Genomic DNA, 18,224 nt, shown 5'->3' with positions numbered 1-18,224 from the left:
ACTTGCTGGTATTGAGACCAGAATAGAAACATTTGCAGGAAATGTAGACACACTGCCCAATGCTGTTCATGTGGTGATGAAGAGGTTTCCAAACCATGATCCCAGGACACAACCATCTCCAAGAGGAAGAGGCTTCTTTATGGGAGCAGGGAGAGGACAACCATCACCTGGTCATGAGTCAGATTCTGAGGATAGCATCAGAACACAAGAGGAGGCTTTTGATCAAGCAGACAAGAATCTAAAGGTAGAAATTCATGATTTTTCTGGTAGTCTTAACCCTGGTGACTTACTAGAATGGATTAGGGATGTTGAAAAAATATTTGAGTTCAAAAATTACAATGATGTTAAGGCTTGTAAAGTTACTGTGTTAAAGCTAAAAGGTTGTGCATCACTATGGTATAACAACCTTAAACATCAGAGTTTAAGGGAAGGGAAGGAACCCATTAGATCTTGGTCTAAGCTTAAAAAGAAAATGCTGGATAAATTTGTTACCAAGGATTATACCCAGGATCTGTTCATTAAGTTGTTAAAGCTTAGGCAGGATGAGAGACCACTTGAGACCTATTTGAGAGAGTTTGAACAACAAACCTTACAGTGTGAGATAAATGAGAACCCTGAACAAAGGATTGCTAGGTTCTTAGAAGGGCTTGACAAGAACATTGCTAGTAAGGTTATAATGCAACCATTATGATGATGTTGTAAACTTGGCACTCAGAGTGGAAAAAATAGGGAAGTCTAAACCTACCACACCTTACCCAAACCTGTCTTTAGACCCTTCACTGGTGTTAAGATTACTGAGACACCTAAACCAGAGTCCCAAACTAGAGGAGACAAGGAGAAGGCACCCATGTTCCCTATGTCCAACCCACCTCTGACCAAAGAAAAGATCAAATGCTTTCAATGCTAAGGGTATGGTCACTTCAGGAAGGACTGTCCTTCTAAGAAACCATTGAAAAAAATGGAAGTAAAGGAGTGGGAAAGAGAGGTTTTGATTGAGTATGAGGAGGAGCCAGTGAATGAGGAGGCAACTCTTGAGGAGGAACCCAACCAGGAACAAGTCTTGGCTCACCCTGATACAGGCCATAGTCTTGTTTTGTGGAGGGTAATGCACTCTCAATAGGAACCATTGGAGGAGGATCAGAGATCCCTCATTTTCAGGAGTAGATGTACCATTCAGGGAAGGGTATGCAATTTAATCATTGATGGTGGGAGCTATACCAATGTGGTGTCTGTCACCATGGTTAATAAACTCAATCTCAACACCCAGGAGCACCCCAACCCTTACAAGCTCAGATGGTTAAATAAGGGAGCAGAAGTCAAGGTGGATAAACAATGCCTGGTCCCATTTTCAATTGGCAATGTTTATAAAGATGAGATCTTGTGTGATGTGGTCCCTATAGATGCTTGCCACCTGCTGTTGGGTAGACCATGGGAATTTGACAAGAATTCTATCCACCAAGGGAGGAGCAATACCTATTCCTTCAAGCAAGGTAACAAGAAGATCACATCGACCCCTCTACCACCAAATAAGAAGAACTATAGGAGTCCAAGTGTGACTGATTGACTCAATGGAGTTTTATTTCTATTTGAAGCAGAATTGGTTAAGGAAATTTAACAAGAGCAACCTGTCCTCATCTTATTGTCCAAGGAAATTCATGAAGATGTGGAGCATCAACTACCAGCAGAGGTTAGGCCATTACTGGAGCAATACCAGGATGTCTTTCCTGCTGAATTGCCTAGTGGATTGCCCCCACTAACAGGTATTGAGCACCAGATTGGCTGTATTCCATAACAGACATGCATAAAGGTGTGACCCTGATGCTACAAGAGATTGCAGAAGCAAATTGATGAGCTAATGAACAAGGGGTTTGTAAGAGAGTCCCTGAGTCCTTGTGCTGTCCCAGCACTACTGGTATCTAAGAAAGATGGCACTTGGAGGATGTGTATTGATAGTAGAGCCATTGACAACATCACAGTCAAGTATATGTTCCCTATACCTCGACTGGATGACATGCTAGATGAGTTAAGTGGTGTTAGGATCTTTTCTAAAATTAATCTTAGGCAAAGATATCACCAAGTGAGAATCAGGGAGGGTGATGAGTGGAAGACTGCCTTCAAGACTAAGCAAGGGCTCTATGAGTGGTTGGTTATGCCATTTGGGTTATCAAATGCCCCCAGCAATTTTATGAGATTAATGACAGAAGTGTTGAGACCCTGTTTGGGAAGGTTTGTTGTGGTATACTTTGATGATATCCTTATCTACAGTAAATCCACAGGAGAACATTTGAGCCATCTTGAGAAAGTGTTCCAAATCCTGAGAGGCAGCAAGTTGTTTGGAAAGTTAGAGAAGTGTACCTTCTTGGCTTCTGAGATCAAGTTCTTGGGATACATTATCTCTGGGAGGTGAATTTCTGTGGATTAGGATAAGATTGATGCCATAAAATCTTTGCCAATTCCTAAGAGCATCACTGAAGTGAGAGGCTTCAATGGCCTTGCTTCCTTTGACAGGAGATTTATTATGAACTTCATTGTTGTTGTTGCCCCAATCAAAGAGTGTATGAAGAAAGGAGAGTATAAATGGACTGAGAATGCTCAGCAAGCATTCACCCCGATCAAGAGAATGTTGGGTGAGGCACCTGTTCTCAGGCTACCTGATTTCAACTGTTTGTTTGAGGTAGAATGTGATGCTAGTGGAGTTGGCATAGGAGCTGTATTGATTCAGGAAAGAAAGCCTGTGGCTTACTTTAGTGAAAAGCTGAGTGGAGCCAAACTAAGCTACTCCACTTATGACAAAGAGTTCTATCCAATTGTCAAAGGCTCTTATGCATTGGAGCCATTACCTGAAACCAAAACCTTTTATGCTGCATTCAGATCATGAAGCTTTGAAGTACATCAATGGGCAGCACAAGCTAAATCACAGGCATGCCAAATGGGTTGAGTTCTTATAATCCTTCACATTCTCAAGTAAGTATAAGGAGGGAAAGCAAAACATTATTGCTGATGCACTTTCCAGGAGATATTCATTGCTAATAGTCATGGAACAGAAGGTTCTTGGGTTTGAGTTCATGAAAGAGCTGTACAAGGATGATCATGATTTCTATGAAGATTGGTTGGCTCATACCGAAGGGACTAAGGTTCAGGGAACTAAATTCTTGCTTCAGAAGGGTTTCCTGTTCCATGGGAAGAAGTTGTGTGTTCCAAGAGGTTCATACAGGGAACTACAGATCAAGGATGATGTGTAAACACCCACCCCTTACAATATTTTGACAATTTGGGAAATGGCAGGAAAAAGGACCAACTTCTAAATTTGGTTTGAGCACTCTATTGGACTCCTAAATTCATGAAAATTTGCAGTAATTACCCTGGACACCTTAGCTCAATTCTGTGAAAATTACAAGATTTTAGGAGACTCAGAAGTAATTTAAATAAATTACTAAACCTGAACTGACAGAGAAGGAACAGACTGACAGTGTGGGTGTAATTGTGAAGTAAAGGAGGTAAATTTGAGATATAATTGTTCAACTACCTTCCACAGCAAGCACAGGAAGTTAACTAAACAATTTGGGATGTTTAACTCAAGAAAACCACAGCTTAACACATGAATACTCGAGTTGAAACAGACAATAAAGCTCAAACAATCCACAGCATGCACAGGACTGTTCTCACCCTATTACCAGGTTCTTATTCAATACTCACAGCAAGCACAGAGTATCAATAAGCCTGACTCTACCCTATATTTCTAACATAAGATTTAAGAGATTTGAATTGAGAGTAAAACTAAGGTTTTCATTCATAAATCAGTTGCCTCTAACAGTCTGATGCAAGGGTCCTTATATATGCCTTGCTTTTAGGTTAAACATGAAATAAAAGGTTCATCTAAGGGCCAGGATTGTCCCATAAGTCAGGACAAAAGTCTAGATAATATATTACAACGGCAAAAAGATCATAAATGTAAACTAGAGTGAAAACAAATTGAGTTTGCAGAGGACAGTCAGGTGACAGTGACATCTTTGTTGCCTTTCAAGCTTTTCTGTGGTAGTTGTTGCTTTTCCTGCTTATGTGAGGACGAGTGGTCTCCTTGGTCTTGACTTAGTGTCCAAGCACCCTCTGATATATGGAAACTTAAGTTAAAGAAGCCTCACACACAGCTTTTCCTTGGTTTGTCCAGAAATGGCAATGTACTTTTTGGAATCTCTCCTTTCCTGCAACTTGCTTTCAGACTGGTTTTTCAATACTTTGCAATGAGAATTTGACCTGGCTCCCTAGGACTTTTTGATGCTCATATGAGTGTTTTATCAGCTGGCCATGGTGGCAGCTGGTGATTTGCCTTGTACTGGTACTTAGGAGCCTGCAAAGTAGACTGATCAGTGGCTAGGTAGGAGTGGTTATGGCCTGTTGTTGCCTGAGTTGCTTGACCATGGAATAGTTGGTTGTCCTGGTTACTAGCTCCTGCATCAACCCCTCCTGGTTGAACAGGGCTTGTCCTCAAGCCTGTAACCTCCTCATCTCCTGAATCTTCATAGTATGGACTGAGATCACCGACATTAAAAGTCCCATGCACCCCATAGTCACCTGGCAGATCAATCTTGTATGCATTTGGCCCAATCTTTTCAACAACTTCAAATGGACCATCTGATCTTAGCATGAGTTTATTTTTCCTTTTTGCTTGAAATCTTTCCTTTCTCAGATGTATCCATACCAGATCCCCTGGTTCAAATTCTTTCTTCCCCTTAGACACCTTAAGATGTTTCTGGTATTGTTCATTTGTTCTTTCAATCTGCCTTTTCACTGTCTCATGTAGTTTCAGCAATTGCTCAGCTCTTTTCTTGGCATCCAGGTTGATGTTTTCCTTGGGTACAGAAGATAAATCCAGGGGCATAAGTGGATTGACCCCATAGACTACCTCAAAAGGACTGTGTCCAGTTGCAGTTGATGGTCCTCTGTTGAATGCAAACTCTGCTGCTGCTAACTTTAGGTCCCAATCTTTTAGGCTCTTGCTGACAAGACACCTTAAAATCCTTCCCAATGTTCTGTTAGTGACCTCAGTTTGGCCATCTGTTTGTGGGTGGTGAGAGGTGCTGAACAAGAGCTTGGTTTTAAGCAACTTCCATAGAGTCTTCCAAAAATATCCCATGAATTTTGTATCCCTGTCTGATACAATGGTTTTTGGAACTCCATGGAGTCTCACAATCTCCTTCAAGAATAGCTCAGCAACACTTGCTGCATCCTCTGTCTTTTTGCAAGCTACAAAGTGAGCCATCTTACTGAACCTGTCCACCACAACCATTACAGAATCTTTCCCTCTCTGTGTTCTTGGTAGGGCCACAATGAAGTCCATGCTTAAGTCTTCCCATGGTTTGCTTGGCACTGGTAGGGGAGTGTATGGACCAGGTTGGAAAGAACTCTTGGAGTGCTGGCATTTTGAGCACCTTTTGAGGATAATCTGAACATCACCCATCATTCTTGGCCAATAGAATTGGTCCTGTAATATCTCCAAGGTCTTTTGGACACCAAAGTGCCCACCCATTCCCCCTGAGTGGACTTCCCTGATCAAGAGATCTCTGTAAGACCCCCTTGGAACACATAGTTTGTTGCCCTGGAATAGGAAACCTTCCTGTAGTAGATATTTGCTTCCTTGGTTCTTATGCCCTTCAGTCTGAGTAATCCATTCCTCTGAGAAGTCAGGATCTTCCTTATACAATTCTTTCATGAATTCAAACCCAAGAACCCTGTTGGACATAACTGAAAGCAAGGAATGCCTTCTTGACAATGCATCTGCTACCACATTTTTCTTGCCTTCCTTGTATTTGATGGAAAAGGTAAAAGACTGCAAGAACTCCACCCATTTGGCATGCCTGAAATTTAACTTGTGCTGGCCATTGATGTACTTCAAGGCTTCATGATCAGAGTGTAGTACAAATGGCTTAGGTTTAAGGTAATGATTCCAATGCATCAAGGCTCTGATGATTGCATAGAACTCTTTATCATAGGTGGACTATTTCAGTTTGGCCCCATTTAACTTCTCACTGAAATATGCCACAGGCTTCTGGCTTTGAATCAGTACTGCTCCAATTCCTACCCCACTAGCATCACATTCCACTTCAAATAGCTGATCAAAATCAGGTAGCTTTAGGATAGGAGTGTTACACATGAGTTGCTTGATTTTTTCAAAGGACTACTGAGCTTGTTCAGTCCATTGAAACTCCCCTTTCCTCATACATTCAGTGATGGGTGCCACCACTGTGCTGAAGTTCTTGATAAATCTACTGTAGAAGGATGCTAACCCATGAAAACTCCTTACTTCAGTGACTGTAGTAGGGGTTGGCCAAGATTGCATTGCTGCAATTTTCTCTTGGTCAACTGAAATGCCTCTTCCTAATATCAGGTAACCCAATGCAACCTCCTCAACCATAAAGGTGCATTTCTCCAGCTTGCCATACAGCTTCTGCTCTCTGAGGATTTTAAACACCACTTCCATATGCCTAAGATGTTCTCCCTTGCTCTTGCTATACACCAGTATGTCATCAAAGTAGACAACAACAAACTTGCCTAGACATGGCCTCAGCACTTCAGTCATTAATCTCATGAAGGTACTGGGTGCATTTGACAGTCCAAAAGGCATTACAAGCCACTCATACAGGCCATGTTTTGTTTTGAAAGCAGTCTTCCATTCATCCCCTTCCCTAATCCTCACTTGATGGTATCCTTGCCTTAGATCAATCTTAGAGAATATGCTGGCACCACTCAACTCATCAAGCATATCATCTAATCTGGGGATTGGGAACCTATACTTGACTGTAATGTTGTTTATAGCTCTGCTATCTGTGCACATCCTCCAGGTGCCATCTTTTTTTGGTACAAGGAGTGCAGGGACTGCACAAGGACTAAGAGACTCCCTCACAAATCCCTTTGTCATTAGCTCCTCAATCTGATGTTGTAATTCCTTTGTAGCATTTAGATCACACCTATAAGCTGGTTTGTTTGGGAGCACTGAACCAGGAACAAGATCAATTTGGTGTTCAATGCCCCTTAATGGAGGTAATCCACTAGGCAGCTCATCTGGGAACACTTCCTGGAACCTTTGAATCAAAGGGGCAACAGCTGTGGGCACAATAGTGTTCTCTTCTTGGTTTACTTCCCTGGATAACAGCATCAGAATTGGCTGTTCTTGCCTGATCTCCTTAATCATGGCTGCCTTAGATAAGAACAACACACCACTCATTTCTTCTGGGACAATAGGACTGCCATAGTCCCTCTGGTTTGGTGGCAATGGGGTCAGGGTGACCTTCTTGCCTTGATGTTTGAATATGTAGACATTGTCCTTCCCTTGGTGTGTGGTATTCCTGTCATATTCCCAAGGTCTCCCAAGTAACAGGTGACAGGCATCCATGGGTACCACATCACACAACACTTCATCTTTGTACATTTTCCCAATGAAGAAGGAAATAATGCACTGCTTGTCAACTCTCACTCCTGAATCCTTACTTAGCCATCTCAATTTGTTAGGGTTAGGGTGTTCTTGTGTTGGTAAGCCCAGCTTGCTAACCATGGTGGTGGAGGCAACATTAGTGCAGCTACCCCCATCAATAATGAGGTTACAAACTCTTCCCTGGACAGTACATCTACTCCTGAATATCATAGACCTCTGGTCAGCCTCTAAGGGGGCTTGCTGAGAGTGCATGACCCTCCAAAGGAACAAACTGTGCCCTGTATCAGGATGAGCAACAATCTGGTCTGGACTGGCTTCTTTCTCAGACTCCACCTCCTCTAAAACAAGAGCCTCATCCTCCTCATACTCTACCAAACCTTCCCTTTCCCATTCTGCAACCTCTATTGCAGTGAGTGCCCTAGCAGAAGGACAATCCTTCCTGAAATGGCCAAATCCCTGGCACTGGAAGCACTTAATCTTGTCTCTGGATAAGGGTGGGTTGATTTTGGGGTTCATGGGTGCCTTCCCCTTATCCACAGTGGGTTGGGGGGTTGTTTTGGGTGGGTCATTGATTTTGACACCAGAATAAGGTCTGAAAACAGGTTTGGGTCTGGTTGCAACTGGTTTGGTTTTCCCCATTTTCTCCACTCTTAGTGATAGGTTAACCACATCATCATAAGACCATAAAGGTTGCATTCTAACCTCTGCAGCAATGTTTTTGTCAAGACCCTCTAAGAACTTTGCAATTCTTTGTTCAGGTTTTTCATTGATTTCACATTGAAGTGTTAATTGCTCAAATTCTCTTAAATAGGCTTCAACAGTTTTCTCTTTCTGTTTAAGGTTAGACAGTTTGATGAATAAATCCTGAGTATAGTCTTTGGTGACAAACTTAGCCAACATTTTCTTTTTAAGTTTGGACCACGACCTAAGAGGATCCTTACCCTCCTTTAACCTTTGATGCTTAAGATTATCATACCATAGGGAAGCATAACCTTTCAGTTTCAAGACTGCAACTTTACAAGCCTTAGCATCATTATAATTTTTATACTCAAAGATTTTTTCAACATCTCTAATCCATTCTAGTAGGTCATCAGGGTTCAAACTACCAGAAAATTCAGGGATATCTACCTTTATATGTCTGTCTGTCTGCTCAAGATGTTCTTCTTGTGTCCTGTTGCTTTCATCAGAGTCTGATCCATATTCTTCCTCTGGTCGTGGGTATCTCCTTCCTCCCATGGCAAAGCCTCTCCCTCTACCCCTTCCTCTGGCAGGTTGCCCCCTGGGGTCTGGGTTTGGGATTCTCTCCATGACAGCATGCATAGCATTCACCAGTGTACCCATATTTCTAGCCAGATCTCCAACTGTGGCTTCAATGCCAGCTAGTCTCTCTTCACTCATGGTTATTTTTTGTGTTTTTAATGTAGGTAGGTTGATGAACTCACTATTCTCTCAATTCCCAAGACAAACACAAGATGGAATTGTGTTTAGCCTGGCTCTGATATACCAAGTTGATGTGTAAACACCCACCCCTTACAATATTTTGACAATTTGGGAAATGGCAGGAAAAAGGACCAACTTCTAAATTTGGTTTGAGCACTCTATTGGACTCCTAAATTCATGAAAATTTGCAGTAATTACCCTGGACACCTTAGCTCAATTCTGTGAAAATTACAAGATTTTAGGAGACCCAGAAGTAATTTAAATAAATTACTAAACCTGAACTGACAGAGAAGGAACAGACTGACAGTGTGGGTGTAATTGTGAAGTAAAGGAGGTAAATTTGAGATATAATTGTTCAACTACCTTCCACAGCAAGCACAGGAAGTTAACTAAACAATTTGGGATGTTTAACTCAAGAAAACCACAGCTTAACACAGGAATACTCGAGTTGAAACAGACAATAAAGCTCAAACAATCCACAGCATGCACAGGACTGTTCTCACCCTATTACCAGGTTCTTATTCAATACTCACAGCAAGCACAGAGTATCAATAAGCCTGACTCTACCCTATGTTTCTAACATAAGATTTAAGAGATTTGAATTGAGAGTAAAACTCAGGTTTTCATTCATAAATCAGCTGCCTCTAACAGTCTGATGCAAGGGTCCTTATATAGGCCTTGCTTTTAGGTTAAACATGAAATAAAAGGTTCATCTAAGGGCCAGGATTGTCCCATAAGTCAGGACAAAAGTCTAGATAATATATTAGAACGGCAAAAAGATCATAAATGTAAACTAGAGTGAAAACAAATTGAGTTTGCAGAGGATAGTCAGGTGACAGTGACATCTTTGTTGCCTTTCAAGCTTTTCTGTGGTAGTTGTTGCTTTTCCTGCTTATGTGAGGATGAGTGGTCTCCTTGGTCTTGACTTAGTGTCCAAGCACCCTCTGATATATGGAAACTTAAGTTAAAGAAGCCTCACACACAGCTTTTCCTTGGTTTGTCCAGAAATGGCAATGTACTTTTTGGAATCTCTCCTTTCCTGCAACTTGCTTTCAGACTGGTTTTTCAATACTTTGCAATGAGAATTTGACCTGGCTCCCTAGGACTTTTTGATGCTCATATGAGTGTTTTATCAGCTGGCCATGGTGGCAGCTGGTGATTTGCCTTGTACTGGTACTTAGGAGCCTGCAAAGTAGACTGATCAGTGGCTAGGTAGGAGTGGTTATGGCCTGTTGTTGCCTGAGTTGCTTGACCATGGAATAGTTGGTTGTCCTGGTTACTAGCTCCTGCATCAAAGGAAGTCCACTCCAGTGGATTAGAAGGTCATTTTGGGGTCCAAAAGACTCTGGATAGCTTGCAGTAACAGTTTTATTGGCCCAGAATGATGGGAGATGTCCAGGTGATGCTCAGGAAATGCTCCATCTGCCAACAGGCTAAGAGCTCCTTCCAAGGAGGCCCTTATACACCATTACCAGTACCAAACAAACCATGGGAGGATGTGAGCATGGATTTTATCATAGCCTTACCCAGGACTTCAAGGAGGAATGATTCAGTAATGGTTGTAGTTGACAGGTTCAGCAAAATGACTCATTTCACAGCCTGTAAGAAAACGAGAGGATCTTTGTGAGTATTCTTTGAGCTTTATTTCACTAATATTGTCAGGTTACATGGGGTCCCTAAAACCATAGTCTCAGACAGAGATGTCAAGTTCATGAGTTATTTCTGGAAGACCTTATGGAAGCTGCTCAACACCAGGTTACTGTTCAGTACATCACACCACCCACAGACAGATGGCCAGACTGAGGTCACTAATAAAACCCTGGGAAGAATATTGAGATGCATTGTTAGCAAGTCTTTGAAGGACTGGGATTTAAAACTGCCACAAGCCGAGTTTGCTTTCAACAGAGCTCCTGCATCTGCAACTGGTCACAGTATATTTGAAGTGGTTTATGGGATCAATCCTCTGATGCCCTTAGATCTTTCAAGTGTACCAAAGGAAGAGATGAACTATGATGCTACGAAGTGGGTGGAACAAATGATGAAGCTCCATGAAACTGTCAAGAGCCAAATTGAAAAGGCCAATGACAGGTATAAGAAGCAGGCCAAGAGTCCTAAGCAGAAGAAAGAATTCATGTCGGGTGATCTTGTATGGATCCACTAAGGAGGAAGAGGTTCCCTGCTAAGAGGAAGAACAAGCTGATGCCTAGGGCAAAGGGTCCTTTTGAGGTCATTGAGAAAATTGGTCCAAATGCTTACAAGATAGACCTTCCTGGTGAGTATGGGGTACATGACACATTCAATATAGGAGACATGAGTCCTTACTATGGAGAGTTTGATGATGAAGAGGGACCAAGCTTGAGGTTAAGCCCTTTTAAAAAAGGGGAGGCTGCAGCAGGAGCTGATTCAAGGGTTCCCAATTCTGATCAGGCCACAGTCCAAGTCCCTGCAATATCCATTGAACCACCCCCAACTCAGCCAGTCAAGAGGTTCACCAGGTCCAGTTATCAGTTGCCTATATGGCCAGCTGAGGCAGGCCTCAACTGAAAGTCCAAGCTAGCTCCCTAAACATCCTGTCAGTCATCCTAAAATGTAATGTAATTCAGCAGAAATCCCAGCAAAAGGAAAGCAAGGCAGTCACATGTTGAAGTTAAAGCATAAAGCAACATTTCCTTATTTGGTGAGGCAATTGTGAGGCTCCTTGAAAAGAGTTGCTGCACCTTTTTCGACAAAACCTGCCATAGGTAACAACAAGAAGTCTTGACTTCGGCTAGCCACCAAATGAATAGCAAACTGTGCACCAGAGGACAACTGATAGTGACAGCCTGTAACCATGCTTTATTTCAGTCTGTTTTACCCAATTGCTTTTGTTTTTCACTTGTTCACTTTATTTACCAACTTGTAAGATAATTTATGTTGTTTGTATTCATCTTAGATTAATTCTGGACCATTGGATGCTAGGGTTTCAAATTGTAATGCCAAGACAAGGCCTATATAAGAGCCTATGTCTCACGTGTATGAAGCAGATTATTTTTGAATAAAAAATAGCCTTGAGACTTCTCTCATTTTCTTTCAAACTTGTGTTAAACTGTAGTTTGGAAACCTGGCCTGATAATTAACCTGTGAACTCTGTGGTTAATTGATCAAAGTCAGATTGACATTATTAAGTTGAACCTATATCTATCTGTGGTTCAGTTTAATTGTGTTGAGCAAAGTTCAACTTTAATCCTGTGTTAATTTGTGGATTTGAGTCTGAAATTTGTTAAGTTATAATCTTAAATTTCCTATGAATTATCTGTGGGAATTTAGGATCATAGCTATATCTCTGAGTCCTCATACAAGTCACATAATCAATTGAATCAGTCTGTCTATAATCTCAGGATTTCAGGCTATTTCAAGTAGCATTAAAAATACTTAGAGTTCTCGAAAATTCATGAAATTTGGCTCAGTGTCAGTTTATTATTCACATTAAATTACCACAAATTTTGATATTTTTAAAGTGTCCTGCAAGATCCAGTGCATGGTTGCCTATCCATAGGGTTTACACTGCAGTAGTTAGGTGTCTTATTAACGGACTTCCTACTTTTTCTCTAGAACGATTTTCGAGTTTTCCTTAAAACTAGGTGGCGACTCCTTTTTCAAAAACCCCGACGATTATCAATTTCCCACATCCACATTTTGGTGACTCTACTGGGGAGTAGTGTTACTTGAAAATTTAAATGATGGCCAATCGATTGAATTTGTAGTTGTTTGCTTTTTTTTATCATGCATAAACTCAGTTGAGAGTTTAGGTTCGGACCATCTCCCCCTTGGTTTTATTTAAAGGTAAAGAGATGACGTCCAATATACCTGCTTTAAGTACCAAGGCGGTCTTTACTAAATCTTTAAGTACTTGTTCTACCATATTGCTATGGGCTTATGGGGGACTTAGATTCTTTGATGAAGTGGGATAATTGGCATAGGCCCAATTTAGAAGACCGACCGAGACTTAGTTGAGTCTAGGTTCATGCATTCATTCTCGTATGCGAATGACTACTTGTCATGTGAATCCTGTGTCGAGTCTTTTATTTTATTTTAATTTTTTCAAAAATCGCGTTGGTTATTAAAAAAAAGCCGTTTTTGTTTGAAAATTTGAGTCGTGTCCAGCCCATTTTTTCGAAAATCCTCTAGTCCATGTTTTCATACCCGAACTTCTAAACTTACCTCTTTTGGAAAAATTATGTTTTTTCGTCGGAATGTCGTCGAATTAGCATTAGAATTTTGACAAAATAAGCCATTTATAGCCGGCATGCTGCCCATTTAAAAGTTCATTTTAATTTAACCCTTTTCGATTTGAAATTCAAATGAACCATGTTCCGAATCTAACCGAAATCTAGATTAGTGTTTGAGTCAGTCAGGTCAGGTTTAGCCTAGTTAGGCTTGTGGTTGTCTATGTTAGTCATGTCTAGTCTTGTTCGAGGTTCAAGTGAACCATGTCTTATCTAGAACACGACCCAGTTGAGTCACCTAAGCTCACTCTTGGGTCCGAGTCATGCATGTCGACCAGTTGGTCAAACCCAGAGCACCAAAAACGTCTATCAGGCCACACTAGGCGTTTTTTCTCGAACCTATAGACCATGTTTGGTTCAATCACGGGTTAGTCGCACTGAGTCGGTGTCAAGTCTATGTCAGAAAGTTTGTTTGAGTCGAGTTGTTGTCCTTGTTAGGTCAAAGACCCCCTCTTTCTCGCGTGAGACTCCTTCACAAATGAGCCACTTTGTCCATTCCTGAGTTTTAGTCTCTCATTGAGTCTGGTTTCAGTCAATGGTCAAGCCTAACTCAAGTCCATCCAAGTTCATCTCATGCCAGTTTAAGTCGAAGACCCGAACTAATTTAGTTGAACCTTTCACAAACGAACCACCATGTTCAATTCAAGTCCACCCATGTTACGTTGAGGTCCATTTAGGTCGAGGACCCAGATCCAACATCAATTGCATTCTTCCTAAATGAACTACAGTGTTCATTTTTATGTCAAATCCGGTCAAGTCCATTTGTATCCCGCGCCGATAATTAGAGTGAAACCTGCAGGAGCTAGACTCCTAATTAGACATCTCTAATTAGGAACAAAATTACTTTTAATTTTAGTTATAATGGATCTCGTTACATGCATGTTTATAAGATGGCCTAAAAGATGGAAAATTAGAATTTCCTTACATTGCTTTAGGGAAAAATTGGGCAAAAGACAAGGACATTTTCCTCGTGTTGTTCTTGAGCTATAAAAATTAGGATGATCGTCCTGTCTTCAAATTTCCATGGTAGGAAACCTCCTCTTGGTGGCACCCAATATTTGCCCAAATAATACTAGTATTATTAACTAGATAGTAGTAGTATTAAATCTTGTATATTACAATGAATATTATTACTATAATAATAATTGATGTAAATTATTATTTATGTGAATTTATTTGGTTAAATGATCAATAATTTGATCAATTTTTGATTATAAAGCATGAAGAAAAATAAGAGCATTTGCTCCATATAATGGGCCGGCCAAAGAGCTTGTTTTGGTCAATTTTTTTGTCTAAAATTTTCAACATTTTTGTATGTGGTGTATGATGGGTATTTATAGGCAAATTAAGGGGACAATCTAAGTGGAATTTGTCAACTAAATTGACACATGTAGGGTGGAAAAAAAACCTTCGTAAAATCGGCCCACTTGTCAATTTAGGTCCATTTCGATTTCCGACATTTGTCCCACAAATGCATAAGTCTTATATTTAATTATCTTATATAATTAAATATTAATTTGATTACTTAACACGTAAAAAATACAAATTAATAACTAATAATCACTTGACTATTAAGTAATTATTACACCAATTTATCAATATAAATTGTGTCTTATGGACCTTTATTAACTAATTTTACAACCTCTTGTAAAATTAAATAGCTAATTACCTCCGCCTCAAAACATACACATACATCATATAAAACTAATTAATTAAATATTAATTAATACATTCTAATTAATTATCATTTAATTAAATGGTAAATCCCCTTGGCCCGAGTTTGTAACTCGTCATCAAAAATAAATTCACTTGACTTAATAAAAGTCAATCTATACAAGATACTAATTATACTATATCTTATACAAATAATTAGTCTATCCATTTGGGCATCATCCTATAGGTGTGACCTAAAGGGATAAGCTAATCACCGCCGTCACACAACGGTAATGTCAAACTCTAGTCAGGCAGTCATTACAAATTAACCTTGACCAGCTGGCAAATATATATAATATAAATCCCCGATATTCCTTGTACGAGATTTAGTATGTAGACGCACTATTGTGGAGGACGCTCACTCCAACAATCTCTCACTTGTCCGTCACAAGTCTGCGCTACCAATTTCTTGTCCATAATATCTCCCACTCAATGCAAGATGTCTTTTAGGTCATTCTTGCATGTGATCATATCATAAAGTGGTTTACTCGATCAGGAGAATGACTGTCTGACCGAATAATCTACTATAGATTTTATCCGAGTATGGCCACGCATTTCCAGTCACCTCTCCTCGAGTGGCCTTGAGATTTAAAGTTACATGGGTGGACAATCATGTTAACCTATTTTTATTCATTCAATACAGATCACAATGACCCAGTAGATGCCCATTGGCCTCCTTTTACAGTGTGACCCAGAGCAAAAACCAAAGTCATCGGAAAACTGCGCCAACTTAGACAAATAGTCACCAGTCTAAAGAATGGACTCGAAGGAATAAATAGAAATCTTTGCCACGACCAGTCAACATGAGGACTCTATAAATGGTCGTTATCCAGCAAATCGTCTCACAATCTGCCTATGTAATCGACCAGCCATCTCTATGGTCATATGACAGTCAAACTCGTTATCGATCGCCTTACAATCTAGTCACTTCGAGACGTCACCTCATTAAGTAACTAGGGACAAAATACAATGTTAATCCAGTTCACTTTAATAGGGTTCAACGTTGTCACTACAACCTATTTGGATAAAACAAAGTATATAAATTAAAATAAAACTGAACAATAAAAAATAGAATTTTATACACTATAAAAAAACTCAACCGATGAATGCGATTATCATATATAAAATAATTAATACAATATCTAATTATTACATATCTTATAATTTACAGCAATTCAGGCATTCGTCTTAATACAATAGAGACGACATAACTATCATGTTTCACCTGCGACAAAGGTTTGGTTAAAGGATCAGCAACATTTTCATCCGTCCCAACCTTACAAACTGTTCTTTCCATCCTTTCAATGAAATCTCTAATTACATGATATTTCCTGGGTACATGTCTGAACTTATTACTAGACTTGGGCTCTTTCGCTTGGAAAATTGCACCACTGTTATCACAATAAATAGTGATAGGATCTACGGCAGTCGGAACTACGCTTAGTCCCTTCAAAAATTGTCGAATCCACACAGCTTCTTTTGAAGCTTCAGATGCTACAATGTACTCAGCTTTGTAGAATCCGCAACGACCGACTCTTCAAAACTTGTCAAGCAAACCGCAGCTCAATTTATCATAAAGACAAAACTAGCCTAGAATTTCATATCATCCATATATGTTCAGAAACTGGCATCTGTGTTACCTTTTATGCGTAACTCAGAATCCCCTCCAAATACGAAGAACGAATCTTTAGTTCTTCTCAAGTACTTAAGAATATTCTTGACGGCTATCCAGTGACTCTCACCTAGATTATTTTGGTAACAACTCGTCATACTCAAAGCATACGAGACGTCGGGACGGGTGCACATTATAGCGTACATGATCGATCCAACAGTTGAAGCGTAAGGAATCGATTTCATGCGTTCAATATCCATAGGCTCAGTAGGACTCTGTGACTTACTCAAAGTAATCCCACTACCTATTGGCAAAAATCCCCTCTTAGAGTTTTTAATATTTAATCGATCAAGAAGCTTAACTCATAGCTAATATCCTTTTGGTTCTATATCTCTATATCCAGATACCCAAGATGCGCTGGGCATCTCCCAAATCATTCATCTGGAAATGACTTCCCAACCATTCTTTTACTGAAGTAAGCATTGGTACATCATTCGAAATGAGTATTATGTCATCTACATACAATACAAGGAATACAACCTTAACCACACTAAACTTCATGTATAAATACGGCTCCTCGACATTTCGAGTAAAGCCATTCTGTTTAATAACATGATCGAAGCGATGATTCCAACTCTTTGATGCCTGCTTAAGACCATAAATGGATCTCTTAAGCTTGCACACTTTGTTAAGATTTTTAGGATCCACAAAACCTTCAGGTTGTGTCGTAGACCCTTCCTCTTCCAGAAACCCGTTCAAGAAGGCGGTCTTGACATCCATTTGCCATATTTCATAGTTATGAAATGCAGTAATCGCTAACATAATCCTAATGGATCGAAGCATTACAACTGGTGCAAAAGTCTCGTCATAGTGTAAGCCATGAACTTGTGCAAAACCTTTTGCCACAAATCGCTCTTTGTAGACATCTTTATGTTAAAGATCCATTTACACAGAAGAGGTCTAACATCTTCAGGCAAATCTTCCAGGTCCCATACCTGATTGTCGAACATGGAATCCATTTCAAATCGCATGGCCTCAAGCCAGTTTTTTTGAGTCGGGACTAGATATAGCTGCTTTGTAGGTTATAAGTTTGTTACCTTCAAAAAGCAACACTTCATAATCACCATCCTATTAGATAACCCCCAGATATCTATCAGGCTGGTCACTAATTCTACCTGACCTCCTAGGTTCAGAAGGAACTACAACTGAATTGGTTGCAGAAAGAATATCTTTCTGCGTCATCTCCTCAGTTTCTGGCTCTTGAATTTCTTGTGGTTCTTGAATTTCGGAAAATTCAAATTTTCTCCCACTATGTCTTCTAAAAATAAAATCTTTTTCTAGAAAGACAGTATCGCGAGACACAAACACTTTGCTCTCTTCTCGATCATAGAAATATTAACCACGAGTTTCCATTGGATAACCTACAAAGAAACACTTGTCTGATCGGGGAGCTAATTTATCGTCATATTTTTTCTTGACATAAGCTTCACAACCACATACACGAAGAAACGACAAGTTAGGACCTTCTCATTCCATATCTCATATGAGGTTTTCACTGCTGCTTTAGTCGGGCTTCGATTTAGTGTAAATATGGCAGACAAAAGCGCGAAACCCCAAAATGAGTCAAGTAGTTCAGTTTGACTCATCATCGATCAAACCATATCTAATAAAGTTCGATTCCTCCTTTCAGCCACATCATTCAAATGTGGTGTGCCTGGAGTAGTTAATTGTGAAACTGTTCCACAGTTTTTCAGGTGATTATCAA

The 18,224-nt window shown here is 40.1% G+C and overlaps 2 protein-coding genes across 2 annotated transcripts; both read right to left on the bottom strand.

Annotated features, from left to right (window-relative positions):
- Nucleotides 1–6,175: 6,175 nt before the first annotated feature.
- LOC141601316 (uncharacterized) lies at nt 6,176–8,827 on the bottom strand. Its single transcript, XM_074421586.1, has one exon. The coding sequence runs from the start codon at nt 8,825–8,827 to the stop codon at nt 6,176–6,178; it is 2,652 nt and encodes an 883-aa protein (XP_074277687.1).
- A 6,664-nt stretch (nt 8,828–15,491) lies between these two features.
- On the bottom strand, nt 15,492–17,701 carry LOC141601315 (uncharacterized). The gene is made up of 6 exons (XM_074421585.1): nt 17,635–17,701; nt 16,867–16,974; nt 16,664–16,763; nt 16,169–16,382; nt 16,017–16,072; nt 15,492–15,567 (listed from the first exon to the last, which is right to left on the bottom strand). Exons 1-6 carry the CDS (start codon nt 17,699–17,701, stop codon nt 15,492–15,494), a joined length of 621 nt encoding a protein of 206 aa, XP_074277686.1.
- Between the last annotated feature and the right edge of the window lie 523 nt (nt 17,702–18,224).

Source organism: Silene latifolia, chromosome 9, assembly GCF_048544455.1.
Source record: "Silene latifolia isolate original U9 population chromosome 9, ASM4854445v1, whole genome shotgun sequence".
NCBI lineage: Eukaryota > Viridiplantae > Streptophyta > Magnoliopsida > Caryophyllales > Caryophyllaceae > Silene > Silene latifolia.
Note: the sequence above shows the minus strand (reverse complement) of the source record. Positions and strands in the feature narration are given on the sequence as shown.

What these genes read in the sequence shown, in the direction of transcription:
- LOC141601315 (XM_074421585.1), bottom strand. Translation starts at nt 17,701, where the DNA reads ATGACGCAGAAAGATATTCTTTCTGCAACCAATTCAGTTGTAGTTCCT. An exon ending in AGATGCCCAGCGCATCTTGG is followed by an intron (nt 16,764 to 16,866) that starts GTATCTGGATAT and finishes TTTTGCCAATAG; the next exon opens with GTAGTGGGATTACTTTGAGT. An exon ending in AGACGAATGCCTGAATTGCT is followed by an intron (nt 15,568 to 16,016) that starts GTAAATTATAAG and finishes AAGTTGGCGCAG; the next exon opens with TTTTCCGATGACTTTGGTTT.
- LOC141601316 (XM_074421586.1), bottom strand. Translation starts at nt 8,827, where the DNA reads ATGAGTGAAGAGAGACTAGCTGGCATTGAAGCCACAGTTGGAGATCTG.